Consider the following 27191-nt stretch of genomic DNA (forward strand, 5'->3'; position numbering starts at 1 on the left):
ACGTCCAATCTATTGTGGTACTCAATTTGGGTAACGTGACACAATAGGGGTACTACTCGACTCCCTCGGCACTATTACAGATGTGCTTAAGTCAAAGACCGGGTCAGAAAGTCTTTTTACTAGTCCCTTGTTTCTCCCTTTTGAGCTTAGATTGAACATCTGTGGTATTAACTTTTCAGATTTTTTCCCTGATGCTAACTTGGTTGGAGGCTGTGACAAACTTAGAGTTTGCATCATTACTGGGGTCTGTTCCAGGTAAAGATTCTGTCAGAATTGACTCTATCGGATCCATAGTCTCATGACAGACAGCGCCAACGGATCTCTTTTCCTTTTTGGGAATTCCCATACCCCGCACCCTGTCTTGATCTTTTCTTTTACCCATTTCTTTTAGAAACTATCCACTTATATCCACTAATATAGTACAAACCCTCTGCACTATCCTCTATAGTGTCGCCAAAGTACTCGGGTACAGGCAGTAAGCATATACTTAACTGTAGATATAAACTGCTTGGTGACCATATCATTTGCAAAATAAGGTTAAAAAGATGGATGCCAAATGAAAGCAGTTCAGCACATTGCATAAGAGGGGACAAAACATGTACTACGAAACAAAACCAAGGGGGGTGGCCCCACTTCTTACTGTCTGTCGGGCGCAGATGGGCCCGCCCTTTGCCCAGGCTTTGCCCGGGTGCGCCTGCGCTGCGGGAGGGCTGCAAAGCAGGCTGGACAATAGAGTATGGGTGGGCAGCAGAAAGTGGTGTGTGCAGTGACCTGAGCAGCTTTTAACCGCCTCCTGGTGCATTTCTGGCAGCGTTGACTGCCCCGGCCGCAAAGCAAGCTGGACAATGGAGTCCTGTTGGGCGGCAAAAAGTGGCGTGTGCAGTGAAGGGCTGCCGCAGCAGCTTTTAAGCGCCTCCTGGCGTGTTTCTGGCAGCATTGGCGGCCTCGGCCGCAAAGCAGGTTGGACAATGGAGTCCGGTTTGGCAGCAGAAAGTGGCGTATGCAGTGAAGGGTTTTGTATGTTTTACTGTGACATTGTGGGATATCTTTGTGTTTACCTAGTAACATTGTGTTTTTTTGTTGTAGGGATCATAACCTAACAATGTTGCAGGCATGGCGCTGTTTCATATTAAAGCCTTGTGTTCTGTATAATTATAAAATGTTGTGTTGTCTTAGCTGTTTGTTTAATTCTATTACAATGTTTATGGGGTGTTTTTGTGTTCAACACTGCAGTAATGAGTGTTTATAGCAGGGGTGGCTTTGTGTGTCATAATCTAATAGCTTTTTCTGCTTCTTGGGTAGCTCTGTGTTTCATTCAGTATGAATGTGTTTTCTCTGTTGTAGGGTTGGTTTCATACTGTGATGTATTTTTTGTTGTGTGGGGAGATATTATTGTGTTTTTGTGGTGTGATTGGCTCTGTGTGTCATATTATAACATAGTTTTCCTGTTTTAGGTGTGAACAGGAAGATCCCCATTGTGTGTGTGGTATTGGCAGGAGGTCTGACCACCGTAGATGTAAGTATTGCTGGATGAGGGAAGGAGCGAAATTAAGAGGTCTAAAAATGGGATAGAAAGGAAGGAAGAGTTGGGTAGGGCATCAGCCCACTGGAGAAATAAGGTGGTGGTGTACGGTTCGGGGTCAAGGGGTAGGTCATTGTATCTTGTCTATAGTTGAAACAGAGGTGGTGCTGCACATCAGAAGAGTATTCGCTTTCCTGGCCTTTGTGTGGATGGCGGCCATCTGTGGGGTTCCATGTGTAGTCTCCGTTATGACTTTACCTCCGGCGGCGGCTCCTCCACTAAGATGGAAGAGCGTCGCCCCACTGTTATCGGATCAGTTTAAAGGAAATATAAAATTATAATTACAGAACCTTAGTATCATTTTATTTTTTGTGGAACTTGGGGCCAGGAAAGGGTGGGGAATGGCAGGGTTGGGCTCGCCAAGTCAGAGGGTGAGGGAAGTGGTATAATCTGTATCTTATGTGCGCATAACAGTTTGGCTGGCCGTCTTGGAGCAGCCAAACAGTCATGTGCACATAGCATGTTCTGCACCTGACTGTAGTGCACAGCCTGGCTGGAGAACATGCACAGGCTCTCACTCCCTGTCTGAGCGTCGAATCACAGTTCCCTACCAGAAGCCACTGTTTAACACAATTCTGACCGCCCTAGTACTACATTATCCCCGTAAATGACCATAGACTAAACATAATCCAAGGCATGCACTTTTTCAAGGTGTGGTATGTGTAATGTGTTTTGTATTCCCAACCAGCCCCGTAAATGACCACATGCTAAATCTAATCCATGCCATATACTTTTTATGGGCAGGGTAAGTATAATGTGTGCTGCAATCCCAATCTGTGCCGTAAATGGCCAAAGGCTTAAGATAATACATGTCACATTCTTCTTCCGGGAGGGGTATGTTTATTTGGTGTGTTACCTTCCCTAGCAGCACTGTAAATGACCACAGGCTGAACATGATCCATGCCACTCTTTTTCTGGGTGGGGTATGTGTAATGTGTTGCATTCCCAATCAGCACCGTAAATGCCCACAGGCGAAAGATAATCCATGCCACACTCTTTTTCTGGGTCGGGTATGTGTAATGTGTTGCATTCCCAATCAGAGCCATAAATGACCACAGGCTAAAGATAATCCATGCCACGCTCTTTTTCCGGGTGGGGTATGTGTAATGTGTGTTGCATTCTCAATCAGCACCATAAATGACCACAGGGTAAAGATAATCCATGCCACACTTTTTCTTAGTGGGGTATGTGTAATGTGTTGCATTTCCAGTCAGTACCATAAATGACCACAGGTTAAAGATAATCCACACCACGCTATTTTGCCAGGTGGGGTAAGTGTATTGTGTGTAGCATTCCCAATCAGCACTGTGAATGCCCACAGGCTAAAGATAATCCATGCCACGCTCTTTTTCCAGGTGGGGTATGTTTAATGGGTGTGTTGCATTCCCAATCAGCACTGTGAATGCACACAGGATAAAGATAATCCATGTGACACTCTTTTTCCATGCAGGGTATGTGTAATGGGTGTTGCATTCCCAATCAGCTCCACAATTGACCACAGGCTAAAGATGATCCATTCCACACTCTTTTTCTGGGTGGGGTATGTTTAATGGGTGTGTTGTATTCCCAAAATGAGAAACAAGGGGATCCTCTTTGAGGTACTGAAGTGCACCCAAATTAGGTCTCATGCGTGAACATGCACCTGGGAATCACACCCCCTCCAGGAGCTAGTAGCCTCTTCTTCTACAAGGATGCAGATCATGGGAGTAGTCTCTGGCTCCCTCTGTTCTTACTCTGCAAAGTGTTTGAAGATATTCTGTTCCTGATCCTAGAAGCTTCCCTAGCCAGTCATCAGGGAGAAAGAAACAGTTGTGTTCACAAGATAGTGCGAGTCTGAGGTGGGGTGAACCTGCACTGCCTCACCCAAAGTAGAGATTAAAGATAGGCTTCCGTCAATGCTGTCTGCCATCTGCTTCCACTGTGGGAACCACCTCCAAAGACAAAACATCAACTGCCTCGTGCCCAGGCCATTCCACAGTAATTAAAAACGAGCACTGTCACAACCATTGGCAAATGTTTATTTCTAATGCATGTACACATGACGAGAGCTCTACACATCCACAGATGGGATTTACACAAAGTTCATCAATGATACAGGTACCTGTGTGCACAAAACTCACATACAGGCCTCATTGCACACAGGTGAATGGTCATACATACCCTTGTGCAGCAGGGGCATAAAGCGAAGCAAACCATGCATTAGAGGAACATTGCTCAGAGGTGCCCTGGGTGCTGTGCCTCAGTAGTGTCCTTGGTGATGTCCCTCAGTGGCACCCTAGGTGATGTCCCTCAGTGGAGCCATGTGTGATGTGCCTCAGTGGCACCCAGGGTGATGTGCTCAGTGTAGTCCTGGGCGATGTGCCTCAGTGGATCCCTGGGATATATGCCTCAATGGTGCCCTGGGTGATGTACTTCAGAGGTGCCCTGGGTGATGTACCTCAGTGTAGCCCTGCGTGATGTGCCTCAGTGGAGTTCTGGGTGATGTGTCGCAGTGGAGCCCTGGATGATGTGTCTCAGTGGAGCCCTGGCTGATGTGCCTTAGTGGAGCCCTGGGGTATGTGCTTCAAGAGAGCACTTAGTGATGTGCCTCACAGGACCCCTGGGGAATATGCCTCAGAAGAGCACTTAGTGATGTGCCTCAGTGGAGCCCTCAGTGATGTGCCTCAGTGGAGCCCTCAGTGATGTGCCTCAGTGGAGCCCTCAGTGATGTGCCTCAGTGGAGCCCTCAGTGATGTGCCTCAGTGGCACCCTCGGTGATATGCCACAGAACAGTCAATTAGAGACATAAGGCTTCTTCTGAGAACATTTGAAGCTTCACTTGACCAATTATATGAGTATACGGTGTGACCACGATGCTATTTTCCTAATTGAACCTGTGGAAAACCTATACTTGTAAACTTAAATGAACTTTGGATGAGCCCTGAAGAAGTCCTATATAAGTACGAAACGCGTTGGCTACCCTGTGGAGAAAAAAAGAATAAAGGAACATTCATAAAACAATTCTTTCCGTGAAGTTGTTTGGTACTATTAGTGTGTGCTGGTCAAACACTTCTATATGTTGTTGATGTGAATTTTTTCACAGTCAAGAAACTGAGGTCTTGTTTCTCTTGATCCCTGCACCGCACAATAATCATTTCCCGAGACATTAAGTGCGGTTATATATATATTGTAAATCGCTTGGACTACTATCAGGATTATCAGGTGTGCTGATGTGCAAATGCAGCTGAAGGACTAAGAGGACCAATGTTATGGTATGTTATTTATATTTAACCCCTTCGATGCGCACGATGGCCGGGAGATGTCGTGCGCATCCGTGCTTGTGTGCACAGGACGTCTCTCAACAGTCCTAGCACATGGCACCGTATATCCCTCTGGTGCAGGCACCAGAAGGATTTCGTTAACTCGCCAAAAGCCTCGTGAGGTGGGGAAGAGCATCCCCCTGGTTTCCTTGAAATGACGATCAGAGCGCAAGTCGCGCTGTCATCATTTCATAGAAACTGAAACTGAAATGAGCCTGTAGGCTCATTTCAGTTTCACTTTCTATGTGCTCAGGCGGATATCTCAGCCCCGAGCACATAGAAAGACAGGAGAGGTATCATTGGAAAGGGGAGAATCTCCCCTTTCCAGTGGTACCCCACCCTAGTGGATCCCTGTTTGGAGATCACCCCATGAGGGCGATCCCCAAGCAGGGATCCACCCACAAGCCATCAGGGAGCGGCCCCTTGGGCAAGGGCCTTTGTTCCCCAAAAAGAAATGGCTACATTCAGTCTTTCTGCCCCCCCTGGGGGGGCAGATGGGGGCAGGGTAGGGGCTGCCCAAAACGAGAATGCCAATACCCCACCCCGCAAAACTAACAGCCTTTATGTCCCTTCTGGGGGGCAGATGGGGGCAGTAGCTCCCAATCTGACCCCCAGGGGGGGCAGAAAGCCCACTATAAACCAGGGATTTTTTTACATTTGATTTAGGGCTGTGGGCTGCCCAGAATGGGCTTGCAAATGCCCCCACACCAAAACAATTACGACAGTCTTTCTGACCCCCCGGGAGGCATATGGGGCAATAGCCCGTTATGTGCCCCCCGGGGGCAGAAAGCCCACTAGGCATCAGGAAATATGTATATTTTTTTAATTCAGGGGTGAGGGAAGCCCGGAATTGGCATGCCAGTGCCCGCCCCCCCCCCCAAAAAAATTCCAGTCTTTCTGCCCCCCGGGGGCAGTGGCCCATGATTTGCCCCCCGGGGGGCAAAAAGCGATTACGCTGGGTTTTTTTATGCGTGCGGGTGGGGGCTGCCCAGAATGGGCATACCAATGCTCCCACCCCCAGAAAAATAGCCACAGTCTTTCTGCCCTCCCTTGGGGAAATATCGGGGCAACCCAATAACCCCCCCCCCCCCCCCCCCCCCCCCCCCCCGATATCCCCCCAGGGCGGCAGAAAGCAGACTAGGTATGGCCTCGTTTTTAGCAATGTGCCTACCTATGGATTTTGAGCCCTGGCGCAACCGGCATACAGGGAAACCTAGGAAACTTGTACATTTTTGAAAACTAGATACCAAGGAAAATCCAGGATGGGGTGACTTGTGTGCCTTTCACCAGGATCTGTTACCCAGAATCCCTTGCAAACCTCAAACTTAGTTTAAAAAAACAAATTTTCCTCACATTTCTGTGATGGAAAGTTCTTTAATCTGCGTGGATCCACAAAATTCCATCCACCACGTATTCCTCAAAGTCTTCCGAGAAAAATAGTACCTCACTTGTGTGGGTAGGCCTAGTGCCCACAACAGGAAACAGCCCAAAACGCAACTTGCGCACACCACATTTTTGCAGTGAAAACTGACAATTTTTTTGCAGAGTGCCTTGCTGTAGATTTTGAACCCTAGCTCTGCCGGCACCTAAGGAAACCTAGCAAATCTATACATAAAATATAGTTTAAAAAAAATAAACCTATACATTTTTTTAAACTAGACACCCAGGGGAATCCAGGATGGGGTGACTTGTCTGGCTCTAACCAGGTTCTGTTACCCAGAATCCCTTGCAAACAAGTTTTGAAAAAAAAAACACATTTTCCTCACATTTCTGTGGTGGAAAGTTTTGGAATCTGCATGGATCCACACATTTCCCACCACCTAGCGTTCTCCCAGGTCTCCCGATAAAAATGGTACCTCACTCGCGTGGGTAGGTCAAGTACCCGCGACAGGCAAGGGCCCAAAACGTGTTAAGGAGACATCAAAATTACCTATCACAAAAAAACCTGGTTTTGCAAGGAGGGTCGCTTGGGTTTTTGGCCCCGGGCTCAGGGGCCATCTTGGGAAGCCACCAAAACCCACACATTTTTGAAAACTAGACACCTGGGGGAGTCCAGCGAGGTATGGCATGCATGGGCCCCCCAACGTTTTCCTACCCAGAATCCCCTAAAAACCTCAAATTTAGCTGACAAAAATCCACATTTTCCACATTTTTGTGTGGAATCACCGTGCCGGCTAAAATGTCCTACCCCACAGCATTCCTCTCAATCTCCCAAGTAAAATGATACCTCACTTGTGTGGGTGTCCAATGCAGAATTGTCAAAAAAAATATTTTTAAAAAAATGTAGTGCTGAGAATTCTCAGTGCTATACCCTTAATCCCTATGTTTTGGGCTCTTCCCAGTCACAGGCCCTTGTCCCACCTACTCAAGTGAGGTTTCATTTGACTTTTTAGGTTGAGCGTGAGCCAGCACGCATTCGCTGCTCTGCAAAGATCTGGGGTAGTTCAGTACGGAGAGAAGTTTCACCCAACCCCCCCTCCCTTATTTTTCATTGGCTTGTGTGTTTGTCCTTTGTAAATGCTGGCTTCTGATTAATTATGAGGCTTGTTAGTCCCTCCTTATTACAGCCATGTCATCATTTGCATCCTCCCATGGCTATTGGCCCCTTTAACTGGTTGTTACACGGAGCATGTACTATTTCCTTCATGCGCACGTAGCCTCACGCAGCATAGTCCGTGCATTCTCCTCTCCTCCCCCGCCCTCCCTCCCGATGTCCGTGCCCTCTCCCGTTGTCCGTGACCCAAGATGCCAACCATTTACAATGCAATAGATCTCTCGTAAATTGGAGACCTATTGCATAGCAAATGCCTGTTTTATTTTCTGCTTGAGGAGCCTTCCTAATCAGCACAAGTGCCAATTTCGGCAACACTCACCACCCGTTATGCAGCATCATACCGAATAAATAGACAAGACGCCTTTTTCGTGGAGAACATGCTGCAGGTTTATTAGCATACCAACTACGCCAAAATGGTGGGTTATCTTACAGGCGATACAAAGGCAAGCTGCCCCTCGCGGCCTACCACCTGATGGACCAACTTGCATCGTGGCCTTAGCCAATCGGTGCTTAGCAGTTATGGTGAGGGGATATCCACTCCCACTTCCGGTGAACTGGCGGTCCACCCCATTACTCAAGCCCCCCTCCTTACGAGGGGCAGAGCATTCAAGCGACCCCCGGTTGTACAGGTTTCCAACCGCCCGTAGGACAGACAGGGTGCCGTCGCACCTCAGGGTCCACCGCAAAGACTTCCTGGGGATATTCGGCCTCAGCACCCTTTGTGCTCATGAAGAGGGTACCCCTGAGTACCTTTCCGCCTCTGGAACGCCTTGTAACTCCACCTGCAACACAAAATGAGAGATTAGAAATTTCTTCCCCCCCCAACCCTGATTACGCCGGGTAAGCGGTAGGGAGGGAACGGCGTCAGGGGTGAGGAGAAAGAGGCAGCTAGGTGGGCGTGGGGAGGAATTTGTACCTCTCCCCTTACCCCACCTGGGCCAGAAATGACGAGCGGGACCCCGAAGGGGTCTCACGACGCTGGGCTGTCCCGTGTGGCATCTTGTGGCACTAAAGGGGCCACCCTTTTATGAGGGTCCCCTGCGTGGACGTCGGGCAGCCCACATAGTGCCAATATTGGCAACACTCACCACCCCTTATGCAACATCATACCGAATAAATAAACAGACAAGACACCTTTTTGGTGGAGAAAATTACTGCAGGTTTTTTAGCATACCAACTATGCCAAAATGGTGGGTTATCTTACAGGCGATCCAAAGACAAGCCACCCCTCGCGGCCTACCACCTGATGGGCCAACTTGCATTGTGGCCATAGCCAATCGGTGCTTAGCGGTTATGGTGAACCAACGGTTGTACAGGTTTCCAACCGCCCGTAGGACAGACGGGGCGCCGTCGCACCTCAGGGTCCACCGCAAAGACTTCCTGGGGATATTCGGCCTCAGCACCCTTTGTGCTCATGAAGAGGGTACCCCTGAGTACCTTTCTGCCTCTGGATCGCCCTGTAACTCCGCCACAGCCCTGGGTGTGGTGACCGTCGCAGCCAGGGCCCCCCACCAAGGCCGGCATTCCTACCTACATCCTGCTGTTTCTAGGGCCACCTCCAGGTCCAGCAAGAGCTAGCCCCACACTGGACAGGTACACCCCATCCAAGCCTGAACATCAGAAACCACCATTGTTCCGTGACTCTGTGCATGGCATTGTGATTTCACCTGCGTGAGGGTTCCCCGGCAGCCCCTAACCAGGCCATCGTCATACTACCAGTGGGGTTATCTTTGTCCAACATGCCCCCCGCCAAGCCTACAACACGTTGCATAACTTACACCAGCGGGATTCATCTCTGGCACAGTGCCCTTCTACCCCGGAAAGTCAAAACAATGCCTCCCAGGTATAGGACAAAATGTTGGGTGGGGGGGTCACCCCCCCCCCCCCTGGACTGTGTCGCCACTACTACAGCAAGCTGTTCCAGCGCGTACCTGGGATCCCCAACCCATACTATCTCCGCAGTGTGCTTTTGCTTCTTTGGCAGGCTGTCCCAGCACCTGCCTGGGCTTCCCACCCAACATAACTCAGTGGTGGAAAACCCCCATGCATCTTGAATTATGCCCGTTGTGCCACTACGGGACGAACGGACGGCCCTTCACCCAGGCCAATGATCTTGGCAAAGTAATGACATGCTATGTCACTAACACCCTTTATTGAGCACTGCACTCCATTTTCTGCAAGTACTCCAGCTTGCACCTAGTTGGACAATCTCACAGCAACCCCTCAAACCTCTGGTGCCTCACCACACTCTGAGTGGTTGTTGTGACCTCATAACTTACTGTGCCGCAGCTACACAGCCAGCTGTTCCAGCGCACGCCTGGGACCCCCAACCCAATGTCTCCGTAGTGTGCAGCAGTATCTATAGCAAGCTGCCCCAGGGCATGCATGGGCCTCCCACACCGAAGTCAGTGGTGGCAAACCCCCAAGCTTCCATTTCTTGAATTCCACCCATTGTGCCGTTCACAGGACGCACGGACAGCCCTTCACCCAGGCCAAAGATCCTGGCAAAGTAAAGAAATGCCCGTTGCTACCACCCTTTAATGAGCACTGCACTCCATTCATTCAACTACTTCAGCTTGCACCTAGTTGTTCAAAACACTGCACCCCTCAACCTCTGGTGCCTCACAACTTCCCTTGATACCTTGTGGCCTTAAAGTGCTTAAGACCGGTTTCCCCATCATGGGAAAGTCCCCTTGAATAGTCACCTTCCGAAACCGGGCTCACTGGGCTGGCTAACAGGGCAGGGGGGTTAGTACTGAAGCAACCTGTACCGTGGCCTCGGGCCTGTATGCAATTGCTTTGCTGAGATGTCCCAGACACATGCACAGCCCCCTGATGATTGCCAAACCAAGGTGAACACGTGGCTGATGAATCTGGATGGAGGGAATACTTGTACCGAGCCACATTGCAATCACTGCGCCCCTTTGTACTGACCCTAATTCGCTAGATTCCCTAATAGTGTTATGGCGCAGCCCACCATATGTGTGTCCGCTGTATCCCCTCTACCCCCGGCAAGTAACCTTGTTAATTAAAACTGCTCCCTACTGTGCTGCCCTGCAGCTTGGTGGAGGAGATGTCTGAGCGAACTGTACCCCGGTCCGTGTGTTCAGCATTCTCCTAGTGGTGGCTCCCATTCATTTGGAGTGTTTCAGAGACCCAGCAGGCATAACCCATAGTCTGTTCACCCATGAAAACTATCCATCTAAGATGTGCACTGGTTCACTAATCCAGGTCTTAAAATTAAGTGCTGTAAACCTGTTAGGAGCTGAACCTGAGCCCATGTGTAAGAGCAGTCGCCACTGAGGATGTAATAGACCCAAGGCTACCATCTTTCTAACCCAAGGACTGCCCACACTTGCAGAGGTCTAACCCTCTCGAGCTTACATGTTCGCTCTAAGGGTTAACCTAGGTAATTGCTCCCTTGAGTCCTGTAGGGGGCCTACCCCGCATTTAAAGGAATGGTACACATGCTGCTGACACCAGCCCTACAAGTATCTGACTCTCCATTGAAGATGAACCAGAGTCTCCTAACTGGGAAACCTGAATGTAAGTGCCAAGCATGATGCGTAATTGAACGCGCCGACAACACGCCCCTGTGTAGAAGCCAACCCAACCGGGGTGAGAGTCCAATGCTTCCAAAGAGTCTTGCGTATCTACAACCCAATAATAGTGTCAGACTCTCAGGTTCCCAGATTCATGCTTTGCCACCCCAACTTCTGTGGGTCCGAAAAGCCCCCACTGCAAGTCACCTCAGTAAATCCTGTTTGCATACTGCCCTTGCCTGTCGCTCCAAGAAAAGAAAACAATCCCTGGCCATGCAATGAACCATGGACAGACCCTTAGCTGTCTGCGGTGAGGAGTTCGGGAATGTTAGAAATGGGATTTCTGGTTGGCTAAGGCTTGCGCCAAAGCCAGGCAGAGACCACCACTCTAGTCAGGGGAAGGGAGTTACACGCCAAAGATAACCCCTGCTCACCCCCTTGGTAGCTTGGCACGAGCAGTCAGGCTTATCCCGGAGACAATGTGTAAAGCGTTTGCGCAACACAGACAGCAGCAACACACTAGGCACACCACAAAAGGAACGCCACACAAGGTTATATATAAAAATAGCCTTTGTATTATCATAAACACATTAGAGTAGTAATCACTCAATGTACACTGTGCCAACTGGCACTAGGCAGTATTTACAGGGGACTATTTACACACGACAGGGCCAATGGGGCCTCTGTCATAACCATCACAAATCACCAATTGTAAATGTAGCACAAATAGTAAATATAGAGCCCAACCAGTAACTACTGGCACAAGAATGACCTCCGCATCATTATATGAGGCATAAACCATATTAGGATCACACATTATGCACCAACCTCAAACGTACATTATGTAAGAATCATGAGGCATAAAACAGATTAGGAACATAGCATCAGATCCTGCAACATAAACCATAGAATGCACAAATCATATTACGCAGGAATCTCATCAGGCATAAAAACAGTGTGCCCCAATCGGGGGCACAACGCACTGAAACTGGCCCAGGCCAACTGGCCTCTCACAGGGGCTCAAAATGTCCAATGTCCAGAATGTCCGGGTGGGCTGCAAAAAGCAGCAAAAATAAGTGTGCCCAATGAACTTGCCTAAACATAGCAGCTGCCCACTAATTGCTGGGCAGCTGGGAAATCAAGATGGGCACGGGCCTTCACTGTGCCCTATGTAGCAGAGCTGCGCAACGTTGCAGCTGCCCTCTATCTTTCGGGGCAGCTGGGGGAGAAGCCAGCACCAACAAGGTCTGGGACTCAGAAAACACTGGTGCCCCCTCGGTGTAGTGGCCTGCTACGGCGGCACCACTGAGGAAATTGGCCTCACACAGGGAATAGCTGACCCCCTCCTACTGGGCCTTGGAAGCACAAGCCAACTGCTCCCGTCCCCACTCACTGGGAGCACTGCAGCAACGTCTCCGCTTTCTCCTCTACAGGCAGCACTTCTCTCGTGGCGCTGGGGTGGACACGGCGCTTTTGCCTCCTCTCCCGGTCGTGCTGTGGCTGCCCGCGGGACTCCCTCTTCACTACGGGGTCCCTCCTGGAAGATCTCTTGGTCACGTCACGGCCTCACTGCTCCGGCCGGACTCTGCTTCCGTCTCGTGGCCCTCCTCCTGAAGGTTGCCTGACTTCCTGTTTGCCGATCCGACGTGGCAGTTTCTCTATTTGGATCTCGGGCCGTGGCAGTGATTCTTTTCAGATCTGGGCAATGCGGGGTAGACAACCGCTTTGGAATAAAGGCAACTGCCGGGTGGGCACCCGCCCGTGGATACTAACGAAAATCGGCACAAATACGCAGGGTGGGCATCTTCTTTCAGGAATTGGCAAATGCGGGGGAATCCCTGGTCCCCAATGTGCAGCTCCGAGCTGTAAAGCCCACGCGCTCCTCAGGACAGTAAAGCGCTCTTCAGAAAATAAAAATAAAGCGCTCCTTGAAATAAAAGAAAAGCGCTCCCAAGGCGCTAGAAGTGAAGTCCAAAATCCAGGGTCAAAACGAAGCACTCTTCCCCAGAATCAAAGCAAGGTTTGGGGGGGCAAAGGCTGGGCTCAGGAAGGCCAGCTCACAGGGCCCTCCAGCAGGGAGACAGTCCCTAGTGGCAGTTCCTCCTGGAGCCCATCAGCAGCAGGCCCCCCTCAAGTCAGGAACAGCACAACAGAACACTTTCATGGGGTCACAGCCCCTTCATTTATAGGACATTTTCCTTTGTGTCACAGCACAGGGCTTGGAGGGGTTAAAGCACTTCGTTTGCGAAGCTCCTCTTCCCCTTTGTCAGATGGGGGCTCAGTGATCAGACACACCACAGGGGGCAGAGCCAGCATTGTGCAGCCTGGGCACAGTCCTATTCAGAGTCAGGGGATTACCCCTTCCACTACTCTTAGGCCAGGTGTCCCATTCAGACCAGCTGACTCACCCTGCCCCTCCTGGAGCCACCCACACCCCTCAGCTCCTGTCACTCACAAGCCAGACATGCAATTCACATCAGACAGGCAGACACCTAGCACATAGAAATGCCAACTTCTAAAAGTGGCATTTCTCTACCAGTCTCCATAAACCTGCACACACCATTGCGCAGCATTTATTCTCTCGAATTCACACATACTAGACTTGACCACACTGCTCCTCTCATTACCGGAATTACCACTGACACACTCATCCCCAATGCATTCCTATGGGAGGGCAGGCCAATCTCACTAAATGTAACACAGAGCGCACGCACTTTACATTGGCCCACAGTGCTAAAGTGCCTAGAGGCCTAAAACCACCAGCACTACACAGGAAAAAGGCTAGGAGACAGGCAAAAAGTTTAGGGGTGAACCTGTCAAAAGTGCCAAGTCCAACAGGGAACATGAGGCGGGCAATATGCAAAAGACTAGGATTCCGTTAAGCCTCCATATACAGGGATAGTGACTTGTGTTTTCAACATTGGACCCCGGCAACAGCTCCTAATATTAGTGCCTATAATATCTGTGACGCCCACCAATTCTGAATTCGAAGTCCTGTTTTGGTCTAAGAGATACTTATTATGAATGTTGCTTGAGACCAGCACAATATACCCCTGCAAATTAACTAATATCTTCTCACACCTCGCCCACGTAATTGAAAACACTTACACTGATCTGTAGATGAAAGCATGACATAGTCATCAATGTACCTCACAATGTTAATCCATTTCAGGGGCAGGAGACTAGGGATGCATTTTATACCTTTACATTCCTCTGAATTATGGTTCTCCACTTCGTGTTTACTTCACTACCCACATTTGTACAGACATCCACCTGAGTGGGAATCTCCGGATTTTGGACAAACCTACAAGTTGACCAACCATCCATCACTTATTGGCCTCTTTGGTGTAAACATTCTAAAGAATTCTTAATGTTGTCCGCACGATGGAGCAACCTAAGATGGGCGGTTATGTATCAACCGCATGAATAATATTCCCAGGCTGTTTGTGTCGTTCCTAGGCGCGCACCAGAAACCACCCAGTCCCATATAGCACAGGTAAACTAGCTGCTGAATATGACAGTAGTAGGTCATTGCAGCACTTTATTAATGTTCATGGGCATCTTTTCCACAGTCTGGTATAAAACAAAAGGCTGTACAATAAAGCCTGGGTTGAATATGAACTTGTACATCACTGTGACTTTTGTGGCAGGGTGAAATATCGGTTTGTGTCCCTCCCCCTGCATTATTCCATTCCCAATTGTATATCAACAAATGATCTGAAGGTGAATGAATGTGATAGTCATCCTTGTACATCACAATTCAATCCAATTAAGGGACAGGCAACCGAGGTTGTAGTTTCAGGTACTTCTGTCCTCTGTCCATCTATTCCATGGCCCTGCCCATGGATGTTTAACTGTTTAGGAGGAAAGACATGTGGCAAGGCCCAAGATCTGTGACCTTCCGACTTGCTAGAAGCTGGCCAGCTCCGGCTCAAAGTTTGCCGAAAGATAACTGCTGCTAGTCCCAAGCATGGGGTCCGGATGGGCCCCACTTGTCCTCCCCCAGTTGAAATTTTAAGCACTACTCTCTGCACTTCTAGCCTGCCTGCGAATACGAGAACTGCGCAGACCGGTCCGGTCGACCATGACCCCCGAGATCCCCAAAACTGCAACAGTCGTGGAGGCCACACGCCACTGTGATCCATATCCTTCGAACGCTCGGACCCCTGTGTGTGAACTTATAAAAGTAAATGACAGGAACATCGCCGATCGGCGTAGTACCAGGCTGTCTCTCCCAGGACTGCTGAGCATCACCCAGGGAGGAATAATATGCCAGGAAGAGGATGGTAAATTATCATAGGTGTCCGAAGCTGGGTCGGGCGCTGTGCCGGGAGCCCCGCGTCTGCAAGTCCACCGAGGGAATTTATCCGTATGTATCCCCAATGCAGGAAAAGTGCCCGCATGCTGCCGGTAAATCACCATCCCAACTACTAACCCTGACACATGAGTCACTAGATGCCAGGGCTCACGGCAAGAGGCCACAACCGGCTGCACCGCGCAAAGCTTCAGCCGTGCAACCAAACCCCGTAACGTCCCTACGCCATGACCCTTGAGCCAGTGTGGCGATTCAGTCTGATCTAGGCCCCCGAGGCTAAAGGAATGGCTTAGGCCGCTGGCCACAGTAATTTTAATGTCTAATGAATTAATCATTGCCAAGTGATTGGAGACACTACAATTGGCCTGTAACCTGCCTTTGTTTACAGAGGGCTCATTCTTGCTGCCTCGACCAGCCATAGCGCGGGGAAGTGCTGAATCTCTTGCTTACTACACTGCAGAGTGAGCCCTATATATTTACCAAATTCCTTTACCATTACAGTTTCTGACTACCAGCCCCAATCCCACACAGGGAAATTAAACATAGTCCATCAGGGGCCAAGGCCTTGCCTTTGTCCTCTGTGGTGTGAGCTGGGCACCTGCACACTACAAGCCATGGGAACCTGAAAGGAGTGGAAAGCAAGCTGAGCACCAGCTGAGTCTTTTAAATAATAACTGCAGCTACCCTTGATCTATTCTGCTCCTTTCAGCCTCCTCTCAGAGTTAGCCTGTGAGGAAACTGAGGCCGCTCAGAACGACAGGGACGATCCGCCTGGCTGATGGCTAGAAGCTGTGTGAGAGCTCACCGGCAACCCACCCACCGAGCGCACACAAGCGGTCCTGGGGCCGCCTGGCTCAACAACTACGCGACACGGCTCTGACTGCAACGCACCTCCAAACCGGCACCCCAGGGGCAAAAGACAACCCCCACTCAGAGTCCCAAACTCTGACGTGCTTAGAAGCTGAGGTCTAACACCACCAGGTTGGGGCACAGTGGAAAGCAACCCAGAGCAACCGAAGCTGCAACAGAGTCACGGCATGTTCATGCTGGGACCGAAAGGCACGCGGTGTCGCCAAACCGGGGACAAATACATACCCGCCATATCACATATGGGCTCCTAGGATTTTAAAGCCCCACCAATGACCCTACATTCAAATTGCACACACAGCTGAAAAACCGGGCCTCGCAGAGAGCGCCCCTCCCCAAGTGTGCAAAATGCAAATGGCGGCCACCTAAAACGGACATAGGGGCCCCGTTCAAATGATATACCCACACAGGACAACTTCCGCCGTAAAATGCGTTACACCGCGGGCTGGCAATTTATCCTCATCCCGGACCTGCGGACTGGTGCCCCGTAAAATAACTCGGGCCGCATTTGCCGGCCGAAATTTTGGCCCGACAGGGCTGCTCGCAACTCAACGTGCTGTTCACCCGCCGCCTTAACACTACTCGGCACGGCAGGAGGCGCCCCCCAAGCACCACACTAAGTCGGGGCTGCTTCTCCAGCATCACTCCTTCACGACCAAGAGCCAGGATATCCGCCCCGAGCCGCTGCTCAAAGTATCAGGCAAGCCCTGCTGCGCCACCGACTGGCAAAGCCACCGAATGGATCTGTGCTCTGAAAGTGGACAAGGCCCCTCCCTTCTAGTCCGTCAAAGCCGATAACCATTTTCTAAATGACATCCTCGCGTTCCTGTGATTTACATTTAGGCAGCATTAGCTCACAATATTCCAGCATTTAACTCTGGGTTGGAAGAGTCAACGTCTTTCACAAACTCTGCAACCTGCAATCGTATTTGTGTGAAAGGGAAGCCAGGAAATCCATAGGATATTTTCTAAAGGTGCAAAACACATACTAAATTGTACACACCGCGACACACCTTTCCTTCCATTTTTTAATTAAAAAGCGTTGGTCAACATAAAATTAAAGGAAAGTGAGAAGGTCGAACCAAGACCCTTTATGCCAATATTTAAAATTCCCATGCGCACGAAACGTAAAAAACACCAAGAATCACTTAGAGCAAGGCGCTGCTCTCCCACCGGAGCCCCAAACCACCGACAGGTCCCAGCCTAGATGAGCTGCAGCGGCGAGCTTGCACGTGGAGGCCCATCCCTAACACAAGGGAGTGGCAGCAGCACTGCAGAAGCACCCTGCCACCTATGGGCGCTGGGGCACCAGGCCTCCTTAACACTGGGCTCACCCAAAACCCGCCGGCAAGCAAGCAGACCCACTCGAGCCACGACCAGCATGGCCTTATACAAGAACAAGCTGGCGATAAAGGGGAATCAACAAAACCATGGGACAGTGCCACCCGGTGGCATAAACACCTCATAGCACTCTGGAATACATTGATTCACAATAGGGTGTTCGTATGTGAGCCAACAAATAAAAGAACATACCGAACCACTCTAGCCTAACCTGCAGAAAAGGTTAGGGCAATGCCCATCTGAATGATATTGGTGAATAAATTGCATTAAACGTCCACGTTCAGCCTAAGTAAGTAACAGTGCCACCAAGTGGTGGTAGCAGTTTGTGGCACCATCACAGTATAACTCATTTGAAAGTGACCAATATTCACCCTTATTTCGAAACCAGACTGTTCAGTCCCAACCAAGCCACCGCGTCTGGTACATCATTGATCCGATGCGCAAATGGAAACCATCCCCGTCAGCACAAAAACGAGACGGGACCTAACCCACGACACAAGGGTTTCCACCTGGTCATCTGCATGCCTCTGCTCCCTTGAGCCATATTCTCGGCTGAGGGTGGGATCAAATGTATTCTCGGTCATGCATCGACCCCACACCCTTGTCTTGTCAGATTCCCCCGGACTATAAACACGTAGCCTGACCCACAGTACACCCAATCCTGAAATAACGGCACTTAGAGGGAGAATACACACTCTTCTTTTTCTACACGGAGTAAGAGCAACCTATGATAAGTGGGTATACTGGCGAGTATCAGCCAGCAACCCCCTTGGTGTTACTACCGTGAGGTGCTCTCTCTCCTTCCCTACATTTTTTCTAGCTATTTCTTGGTGGGAATCATGTTAGGATAGTTTTTATGACACTTTTAATTTGATACACCACGACTCTTTGAGTAGTGATAGGGAACACACTCTAGGGAATTGGAAAGTATTGGAAACCCTCTAAGTGTCGTTATTTCAGGATTGGGTGTACTGCAGGTCAGGCTACTTGTTGTTTATAATGCATTAAGTGGGGGGCGGCCTGGCCCTTCTTCCCCCTGTGGCTCCTATTGTGTTGTTGGATTCCCCCGGACAACAGGCTTAAAGTATAGCTCCATTACTTGAGCAGGAAGGGTGAGGGGAGCGAGGGCCTCCAACTGACTTTCTTCCCCCGGAATGGACTCGACTGGGGCAGCCAAAATGCGCAACAGGACACAACTCCCGTGTCATTGCGGGATTCCCAATTTATTTTAATGTTGCGAGGCGCGCCTCTCAGATTACGCCAACAAAGGTGAAGGCAAATCCCAATGAACCCCGTTGCCGATGCACGAAGCTGCCCTCCCAGGGCCAAGCGGTGCGATGACCAGGCGCCCGTGCCTCAAATGTACCAACCCTGCCCTGGAGCAACAGCTCTTAGGCTGCTCTGCTTTAACTATTACCCCATGCTAAGCCAGGCCAGGTGTGCCCCAAAACGCCCGGGGCAGGACCAATAGGCCCAAATGGCGGTGCCCACTAACCACACACCAAATGCTCGTGGTACAAACCAACGAGCAACGCAACAGAGCCACGCTCCGAGTGAGCCCTTTCTTAAAGCTAAGTACAGTGTCACTGTGAAAGTGATGTTAGACTGTCGCGATTCTCTGCGGCGCCGTATAGTTCCCACGGCTCCAGCACCATCCTCATAGCACCCTCATAGGCTCTTGAGAGGTGAAGGTGGTGAGGGGACGAGGAGCGGTGAGCGGCGGCTGCTGATAGCGGCTGACAGTACAACACCGGTTCCTCCAGCGGCGGGAAGGAGCACTCGCGTCCACCCATCCACGCATTAGCCGATTGCAACCAGCAGTAGAGGCGAAAGCAGCGGCAGGCCAAAGCGGCAGGCTAAGGGACCAACGCAACAAGTATCTAATTTTCATCTTATCAGCATGTATGTGCACGTATGTGCTTTGAGCATTGAACTTTGAGCATTTGGAAAAAAGTGCAAGACTAGCTGCGTGATTAGTTGTTGAGGCAGCTGAAGTCTGAGCCGGGTCTTCGTGATGTCCAATGATTGAGGCACCCAGCTGTTAGCCCCCCGGCTCTCCCAGCTCCCACGCTGCCTGAGGGGACTGGGCGGCGCCCGGGAATATGCGGCGGCCAGTGATCGGTGGACAGAGAACCCAGTGATAGACGACCCACTGACCAGGGACCACGACCACACAGGGTTGCGGGCTGGGACAAGGTCTGGCATATTGGCAGACGCCTCCCCAGGGGGCAGGGACAGCCCCCAGGTGGAAGCATTAACTCCACTTTAAACTTGGAACTCTGATTCCAGCCTCAAAGGGGGAAAATCCGCCCTGCCTGAGCGCGAAAAAGAGTGCGAAGGGAGCAATTTAACAACAGTGGCAATCGGTATGGAAGGCGCAGGCCTATGAGAGCAGATCTGAAAAGAAAGAAATCATCCAGCAGCAGCAGCAATTGACAGCAACTGACAGCGAACAGGCAGTCCACAGGGAGCTACTAGGGAACAGGCAGCAGACCGCAGGAGAAAAGAAAAGAGCGCGGTCACCCTTAAGGGGACTGCGAAGTGCGAGCCCAGTGAGCGTACGGAACGGCCCAGTGAGGCTGGGTGCGGCTAGCAACTCAGCAGCGAACCCTGCTCTCATCCTTATCCCTCCTGCACTCCAGTGAGGCTGGGTGCGGCTAGCGACTCAGCAGCGAGCCCTGCTCTCATCCTTATCCCTCCTGCTCTCCAGCGTGCTTGGACCACTCGCATCTCCTATGCTGCCTACACAGACATTTCACAGGCCTAAGACGGAGCACCTAGGCTTTCTGTAACCTACCGGACAAAGCTAAGGATGCGATCAGGGAAGCAGAGGGGTAGCCCCACAAATGAAAAAGAAGCGGAGAGGAATGCTCGAGACATCGACTGTAGACACAGATTGGGTACTCGACCTGTCTCCAAGCGCATTTTGAAGCACTACGGTCAGCACCTTCCATCCGCTCTCGCAGAAAGCTAGTTCCGTTGGTCATAAATCATCTGGCACTCAACCAAAAATAACGTCAAAATTTGCCTTTCAGAAAGAGGCAGGGTCAGACGTATTCTCCAGCAATTCGAGAATCAAGGGATTACCTGTTCCTTTGCGCCCCACATTGACCATTTGCAAGGGCAGCTCAGGTGGCAACATAGAGCTCGGCAAGCCGCAAAACAATACAGCCACAGACACCAGCAAGTTCGATTAGCTAGAAACATCCCAGGGGGGAGGAGACCCTAATATAACCACGTTGAGCAGTCTAGGGGTCCCACCTCAAGCATCTGCTGCAGGGTGCATTCAAACCATGGCCACATTAACTCACCTAGAGACATTGAACAACTTCGCAGCCAATGCCGCAGCCACGCCCCATGCCATCTCAGATCTCACGTCTAAGCTCACCAATTTACCAACAAAGCTCGGCACACAGGGCCACACCAACGATACGACAGAAGGGGGAGCGGACACTTCTGAAAACACACCACATGTATCGCAAGCGCATTCACCACATTGGGGGGACGGTGGAAGAGTGCTTGCCCAGCGCTCACACCAGGGGCTGGGCTGGAATATGCCTTTGCCATGTGAGGAGGATGGTTGCGCTGTGGAGAGAGACCTCTCCTTCTCACAATCAAAAGAATGGGAAAACATGCTTTCATCATATGGCAGAGACGCTCCCAACCATCCCACGCCCTCACCGGTCCCAAATGAGAGGAAGGAGGAGGAATTCAAACAAGAGACGGCATGGGCTACTGCTTTGGACATTTTACAAAGGTCAGCTGATGCCATAACATATCAAGCCAATAAAATGGACGTACAAATCAGCCTTTGGAACGCACTGGCGGTGTACGTCGCTAACATAGACGACAAAATCACAAATCTAAATAACCTGATTAGACGGGCCCAAGCGGATGCCAACCCCCCTTGACAAGGATGCGACTGTTCACCAATAATTGAGAAACTAAGTATGCTCCCAGAGATGATGGCAAAATTGGTGGTGGACTTAAAAGAAATTACAAATGTAAAGCCTCTCCCCCCCCCAAGTAAGAGATGGTGCCACAAGCCCCTCCAACAAAGTCAAGGAGGCGGTAAACTCGGGGGCAAAGGGGGGTCGAAGCCAGGGTCACGTCCTCATCCCCGGAAAAATCAGCCACAAGTAGCATAACGATAGACCAACAAAAATCCTCAGCTGCGGGCAAAGCAGAGCCCATCTCACCATCTCAATTAGATCAGGACATGGAAGATCTCAACTGTAAGGGGAAAAGACAAAGCAACGACCGCAATAAGAGTCGTCGGATTAAGCAAGACCTGAGTCTTTACCCACTGTTCAACACCTATAGACGAGCAGCCTCAACCGGGCATAACGACCCAATAAGAACAAATGAGATAGCCAAGGAATCAGAGATCCCAACAACCTCATCTGGCAACACCAAACACCACCAGATTGGCTCTTCATCCTTTAAGAAGGAAAAGGCTGCTGCCGGGGTAGACCCTGAGCCCATGGGAAAAAGGGCCAACTGCTAACATCCAATTGGCACTCCCAGACCCCATGTCTTTGCCAAGGGCAGAGGGCCTAAGGGGCACCAGGTTTATAGAGCTGCCAGGCAGCACCATATCAACTAATCAGGCCCAAGCCAGTAGCTTGCATAAAGATCTGGGCAATTTCACTACACCTATTCAGGGCAAGGGAGGCGAGGCGCTAATTGGCCGTGGTGCAACTCTTAAGAGCCCAAGAGCATTGAATAGGTCGACTCCTACACCAGTGCATAAAGCAAAGGGGGCAACCCTTGGACCCTCAGCAGGAACTGTCTTTATGCACTGTACGCTAGGGCCAGAACCATTACCCGGGCCTCCTGAGGTCCTCTCTGGGAAGGAACCCTCGTACTGGGAACTGAGACAAAGTAACCTCAAGAACGGTGACTCAGAGATCGTCAATACCGCAACTAAATATGGAAGCCCACAGAACACTAGGCCATCTCATGGAGCTATAAATTTCACGCTTTTATATCCAGAGTACGAGTCCAAAGGCAGCTGCGATATACTAAACCGTGGGAACATCATGAAATTGATAGAAGCCATAGGCCTGTCAAATGAAGTAACATCACAAGACATCACTTCAATAGAATTTATCGCACTAGGCCAGGGTAAAACAAACGAAGCTACTCAGGTCACCTGGTGCTCGGCAGAGGCAATGAACAAAATCTTAAGGCACACGGAAACCTTCAAGCAGTGGGGCATCTCCATACTCCCTGGCAGGGAACCAGGCTACCCACATGTGCAGGACCAAAAACGGTCTACTCTGCCCTGAACAGTGCCCGGGGTAAAACCCCCTCCAACTCGAAAGAAAAAAAAGCAAGAGAGGGCCTGCACACACTAAACAGGGATACTGGAACAGGCCTGCACATGGTCATGGTTGGCTGGGTCATTAAACTCAACCCGGCTGCTACGCTGACAAAACAGCCAAAAGGTTCAAGAAGTCTGCCCACTATGGATCTGTTCCTGGAACATAAACGGGCTATCAAACAAACTGGGGGACGATGCCACGATTTCCTACTTACGGTCATTTGAGATCATTTTATTACAAGAGACATGGCTTGTGGAGCCGCAGCATTTGTAAGGGTTTAAAACTCCCCACACTCCAGCAATGAAAATGAAATCCTTGGCACGAGGCAGCGGAGCTCTAGCCATCTACATATCAGCAAATAGCGCAATCACCTCATGGGACCTCGTAAGCTCCTCCCAGTCTCTCCAGTCTGTGGGAATCTCTCTCAGAACCCACAAAGGTCAGCCCAGGACCATAATTTTATTGAATGTGTACATTCGCCCTAACTCAGCGTCTAGGCAAACCCTTTCGGACGAGGTGATAGCGACAGTGCTAAAAATGAGATCTGGATTTTCGAATGCAGATATCGTACTATCTGGAGACTTTAACAAGTGGCTGATGTCCGACTTACAAAAAAAAGAGGTAACCAAATAACAGAAAAGCGATTGGACCATACCACCGCAGGATCATCACGGATGGTGCAAGGAGGACCTGAAGGGCCGCACCCTACAAGGCAACCTAGAACATCTCGGCGTTAGAGCCCTTAATGGGAGTTTCTTTCCCGACAAGCCGCCTGGCCTCTCATTCTTATCAAAAACTGGCGCATCCTTAATTGACTACTCTTTTGTCAGCCTTTCTCTCTTGAATCAAGTCTCCGGCTTCGGATTTGGCAATAGATTAGAAAGCGACCACAGCCCTCAATAAATATTGCTTAGCAACAGGCTGGTGCAACATGCTAAGGCAGGGGCACAAGCTTTCAAATGCGTTACGATTAATTTAAAATATATCAAGTGCTCTGTGAATAACCTCCAGCATGTAGCAATGGAGGCAAAACACATGATTGAAGTTTTGCAAGGAATTTGACAGCCAGACACGCAAAACCGATAAAGCATGCAAAAGCAATTGGGACCCAACAGTCGACCTCCTGGGATCCTGTGATACGATCGGCGAAATGCAACATGAACCAGCTATGGCAGGAACTAAAAATAAAGCCAATGGACCCATCAATAATAACTAAACTGAGAGATGCCCAAAGTCACTTAAAGGCTGTAAAAAGGGAACATTGAAGGGCTCATTGGAACTCCTTTTGGGCCAAACTGTACCATGACATAAGATCAAACAACTCTGCGAGGTTCTGGCGCACCATAAGTAGTCTTGGGGATGTGTCCCCAAAGTTGCCTCGTCAAACATACTGGAGTGCGAGTGGTATTTCTTTCTGTACAGTCATTTTAACGATCGACAAGACTATACCCTTAATCCGGTTACTGGTATTGAGGGCAACAATGCTTCGACAGAGGTGAACTTGCCTCCAGAGCGCTTTCGGAAACCTCTAATTACGGAAGAGCATTCCCACAAAGCGCCAATAACCGAAAAGCTAATAGACAGATACAACCAAGTCAACAGCATTGAGCACAGCACAGTCCCAGAGGACCAAATTGAAAAGCAGATCACAAAGGGCCGGAAAGATGGGGCCCCAGGAGGCATTCCTCCACCCTTGTTTAAGGAGGATACGGCCTTCTGGGCTTCTAAGCTAGTTCCACTTTTTTCTTCCATCTTAGAAAGGAACATCATTTCACCCTCCTGGCAAGGATCAATTCTCGTTCCAATCTTCAAAGGAGGAGACAAAAAATCTCCAGGAAACTATCGGTTAGTCGCCCTAATCGATAATGAAGTGAAGTACTTTGCAGGGATACTGCTCAATTCACTTCGGGTACGGGCTGAGGCACGCTCAGTAATCCCTCCAAACCAAACTGGATTTACAAGCGACATCGGCACTACGGTCAATCTTATGGCTCTTACTTGTTTGATTGAACAGGCAGAGACTAGCACCAGACCGTTTTACATGGGATTTATAGATTATAAATTGGCGTTTGACAATGTCAACAGGTCCAAGTTATGGCAGAAGCTCTCCTCATTGAACATTCCAAACGGATTACTAAGGGCCGTGCAGCTACTGCATCCGGACACATGGGTCAGGATTAAGATTGGTGATGACTCCAGACTGTCACGACCAATTTTGACAATGCAAGGCCTCAAACAAAGATGCGTCTTGGCCCCTACACTGTTTAATTTATTTTTATCGGATCTGGAGTGGTGTCGTCCTGCTTCCATATCCTTAGGATATTAAGGAAAATAAAAACATTTCTTCCAGTCGATGGATTCAGGACAGCAGTCTCAGCCCTCATTTTGTTGCGCTTGGACTACTATAACAGTCTGTACCTGAATTTGAAAAAAAACACGGGTACAGACTGCAGCGGGTTCAAAACGCGGTGACAAGACTGCTGACTGGGATCCCCAGGTTTGCCTCCGTACAAGAGGGTCTCCGGCAACTCCACTGGCTGCCTGTTACAAGACGTGCACAATTTAAAGCCCTGTGCATCGTCTTCAAAGCTCTGATGGGCAGTGGTCCAGAGTTTTTGAGTAGGTGTTTTAAGTGGTATGTGCCGGGAAGATCGCTTCGCTCGGCCGAAGCGAGACTAGTTGCTGTTTCACGAATAAAAAAGGCCAGGTGGGGAGGAAATAGTTTCTCCTTCTGGGCAGCAAAAGCCTGGAATAGCCTGCCGACGCATCTCAGGAATGCGTCTGAGCTTCTCTCTTTTAGAAAGGAGCTTAAGACCTGGCTATTTATGGATTAGATCCCCCATTTTCTCTCAGGAGTCAGTATGTAGTGCCAGGACGCCCTTGGGTATAAGCGCGTTTTATAAGCTCCTAAATAAATAAAATCTCCCGAAAGCCCTAAACAGTCAACTCTCATGCTCACAAATTAGGCAGCCTCCATCTGTCAAATCTATTGTACGCCGACGACGTGGTCCTCCTAAGCCACACAAAGATAGGCCTACAAAGGCTTATGGATGCAACCGCCTCATATTCAAACAAGAACGGGCTTCAGATAAATAATAAGAAAACTAAAATCCTGGCGGTTCATCCGGGAAGGCCTAAGAAGCTGTCATGGGTTTTAAATTCGGAAAGTATTATAGAAACCAATTGCCACAAGTACTTAGGCGTCCTCTTCAACAACAACGGAAGATATAATAGCCATTTGGGAGAGCAAAAAAAGAAAGGAACAGCGCTAGCATTCGCACTCGGCTCTATCCATAAGAAATTATTTGGCCCAACTTTCGCTCCAACACTTCAGGTGGCCCAGGCAAAAGTCATCCCAACTTTAACATACGGAAGCGAGGCACTGAAAGGACTGGATAGCGGCCAATTAGACCAAACCATTGTAAAACATTTTAGAACAGTCTTCCAGCTACCATCATACACGTCACCGGCACAAATCAGGCTGGAATTGGGCATCTGCAAACAATCATTGGGCAGAATGATGACTTTTCCAATGAGCTGCCACAAGCTGAGGATGTCAGAGGAGGACAGCCTAGCGCAACATTTATGGTCCAACCTGAACACTGATGGCTAGCGGGGCACGGCTACTTGTCAAGTGGGCTAAAAACCCCAGGCCTGAGCAAAGTCTGGGACCTACACGTTAGCCAAAATGAGTTCAAAGGCTAGCAAAAATAAGTGTAAAAAAGCTCTCCTCAACGGAAGACAGGGCAACTCTCGCAGCAAAAAGCCATGGTTGGATCACCCTCAAGTCATATGATCAGCTGACACCTCAGAGTTATTTAACATTCCTACTCAGCGCACGCACCAAACTCTGCTTTCTAAAACTAAGAATGGGGGTGGACCACTTGTCTTGCCATCTTCCCAAATGGAAAAGAGATCCTGCCCCGGAGTCATCTCGGCTTTGTGGCTATCCTAGGGAAGACTTAATCCATTTTCTGTGCCTGTGTCCTAGACTCTTGAAGGAAAGAAGGACTCTTCTACGGAGGGGCTGGAACAATAAGGAGGTCAGATTGTGCAGAGCTGCAGGATTGGCCTGCTTTGATCCCCGGAATACTAATCTAAACTGTGCAATGGTGAGGTTCATGGACCGCGCAGCAAAAAAACTAGGAGGGGGATCTGTTGATCGCCACCTCGGCCAGAGACGCAGACTCCTGGACCTCCGCTATAGCTGGACAGCTTTCTTTGCGGGGCAGCCAGACACACGAAAAACTGTCAAACAACAAAATAAAACTTCTAACAGAAGGGGATTGGCGCATAGGCTGGTTACTTCTGGGACTTAAAAGCTACCTCAATCAGGATCACAAATGCTCCCAAGGGATCATCAC

At 49.8% G+C, this 27191-nt stretch overlaps 1 protein-coding gene across 3 annotated transcripts in view; it reads left to right on the forward strand.

Annotated features, from left to right (window-relative positions):
• The window catches only part of LOC146808464 (transient receptor potential cation channel subfamily M member 2-like), a 1747278-nt gene that overhangs the window by 609078 nt on the left and 1111009 nt on the right, over positions 1 to 27191 (forward strand). For all 3 annotated transcript variants that reach the window (XM_085623572.1, XM_085623571.1, XM_085623573.1), the window contains exon 8: positions 1455 to 1516. In XM_085623572.1, coding sequence (XP_085479698.1) covers positions 1455 to 1516 — 62 coding nt within the window. The remainder of the gene's footprint in view (positions 1 to 1454; positions 1517 to 27191) is intronic.

Source organism: Triturus cristatus, chromosome 8 (genome assembly GCF_964204655.1).
Source record: "Triturus cristatus chromosome 8, aTriCri1.1, whole genome shotgun sequence".
NCBI classification, from domain to species: domain Eukaryota; kingdom Metazoa; phylum Chordata; class Amphibia; order Caudata; family Salamandridae; genus Triturus; species Triturus cristatus.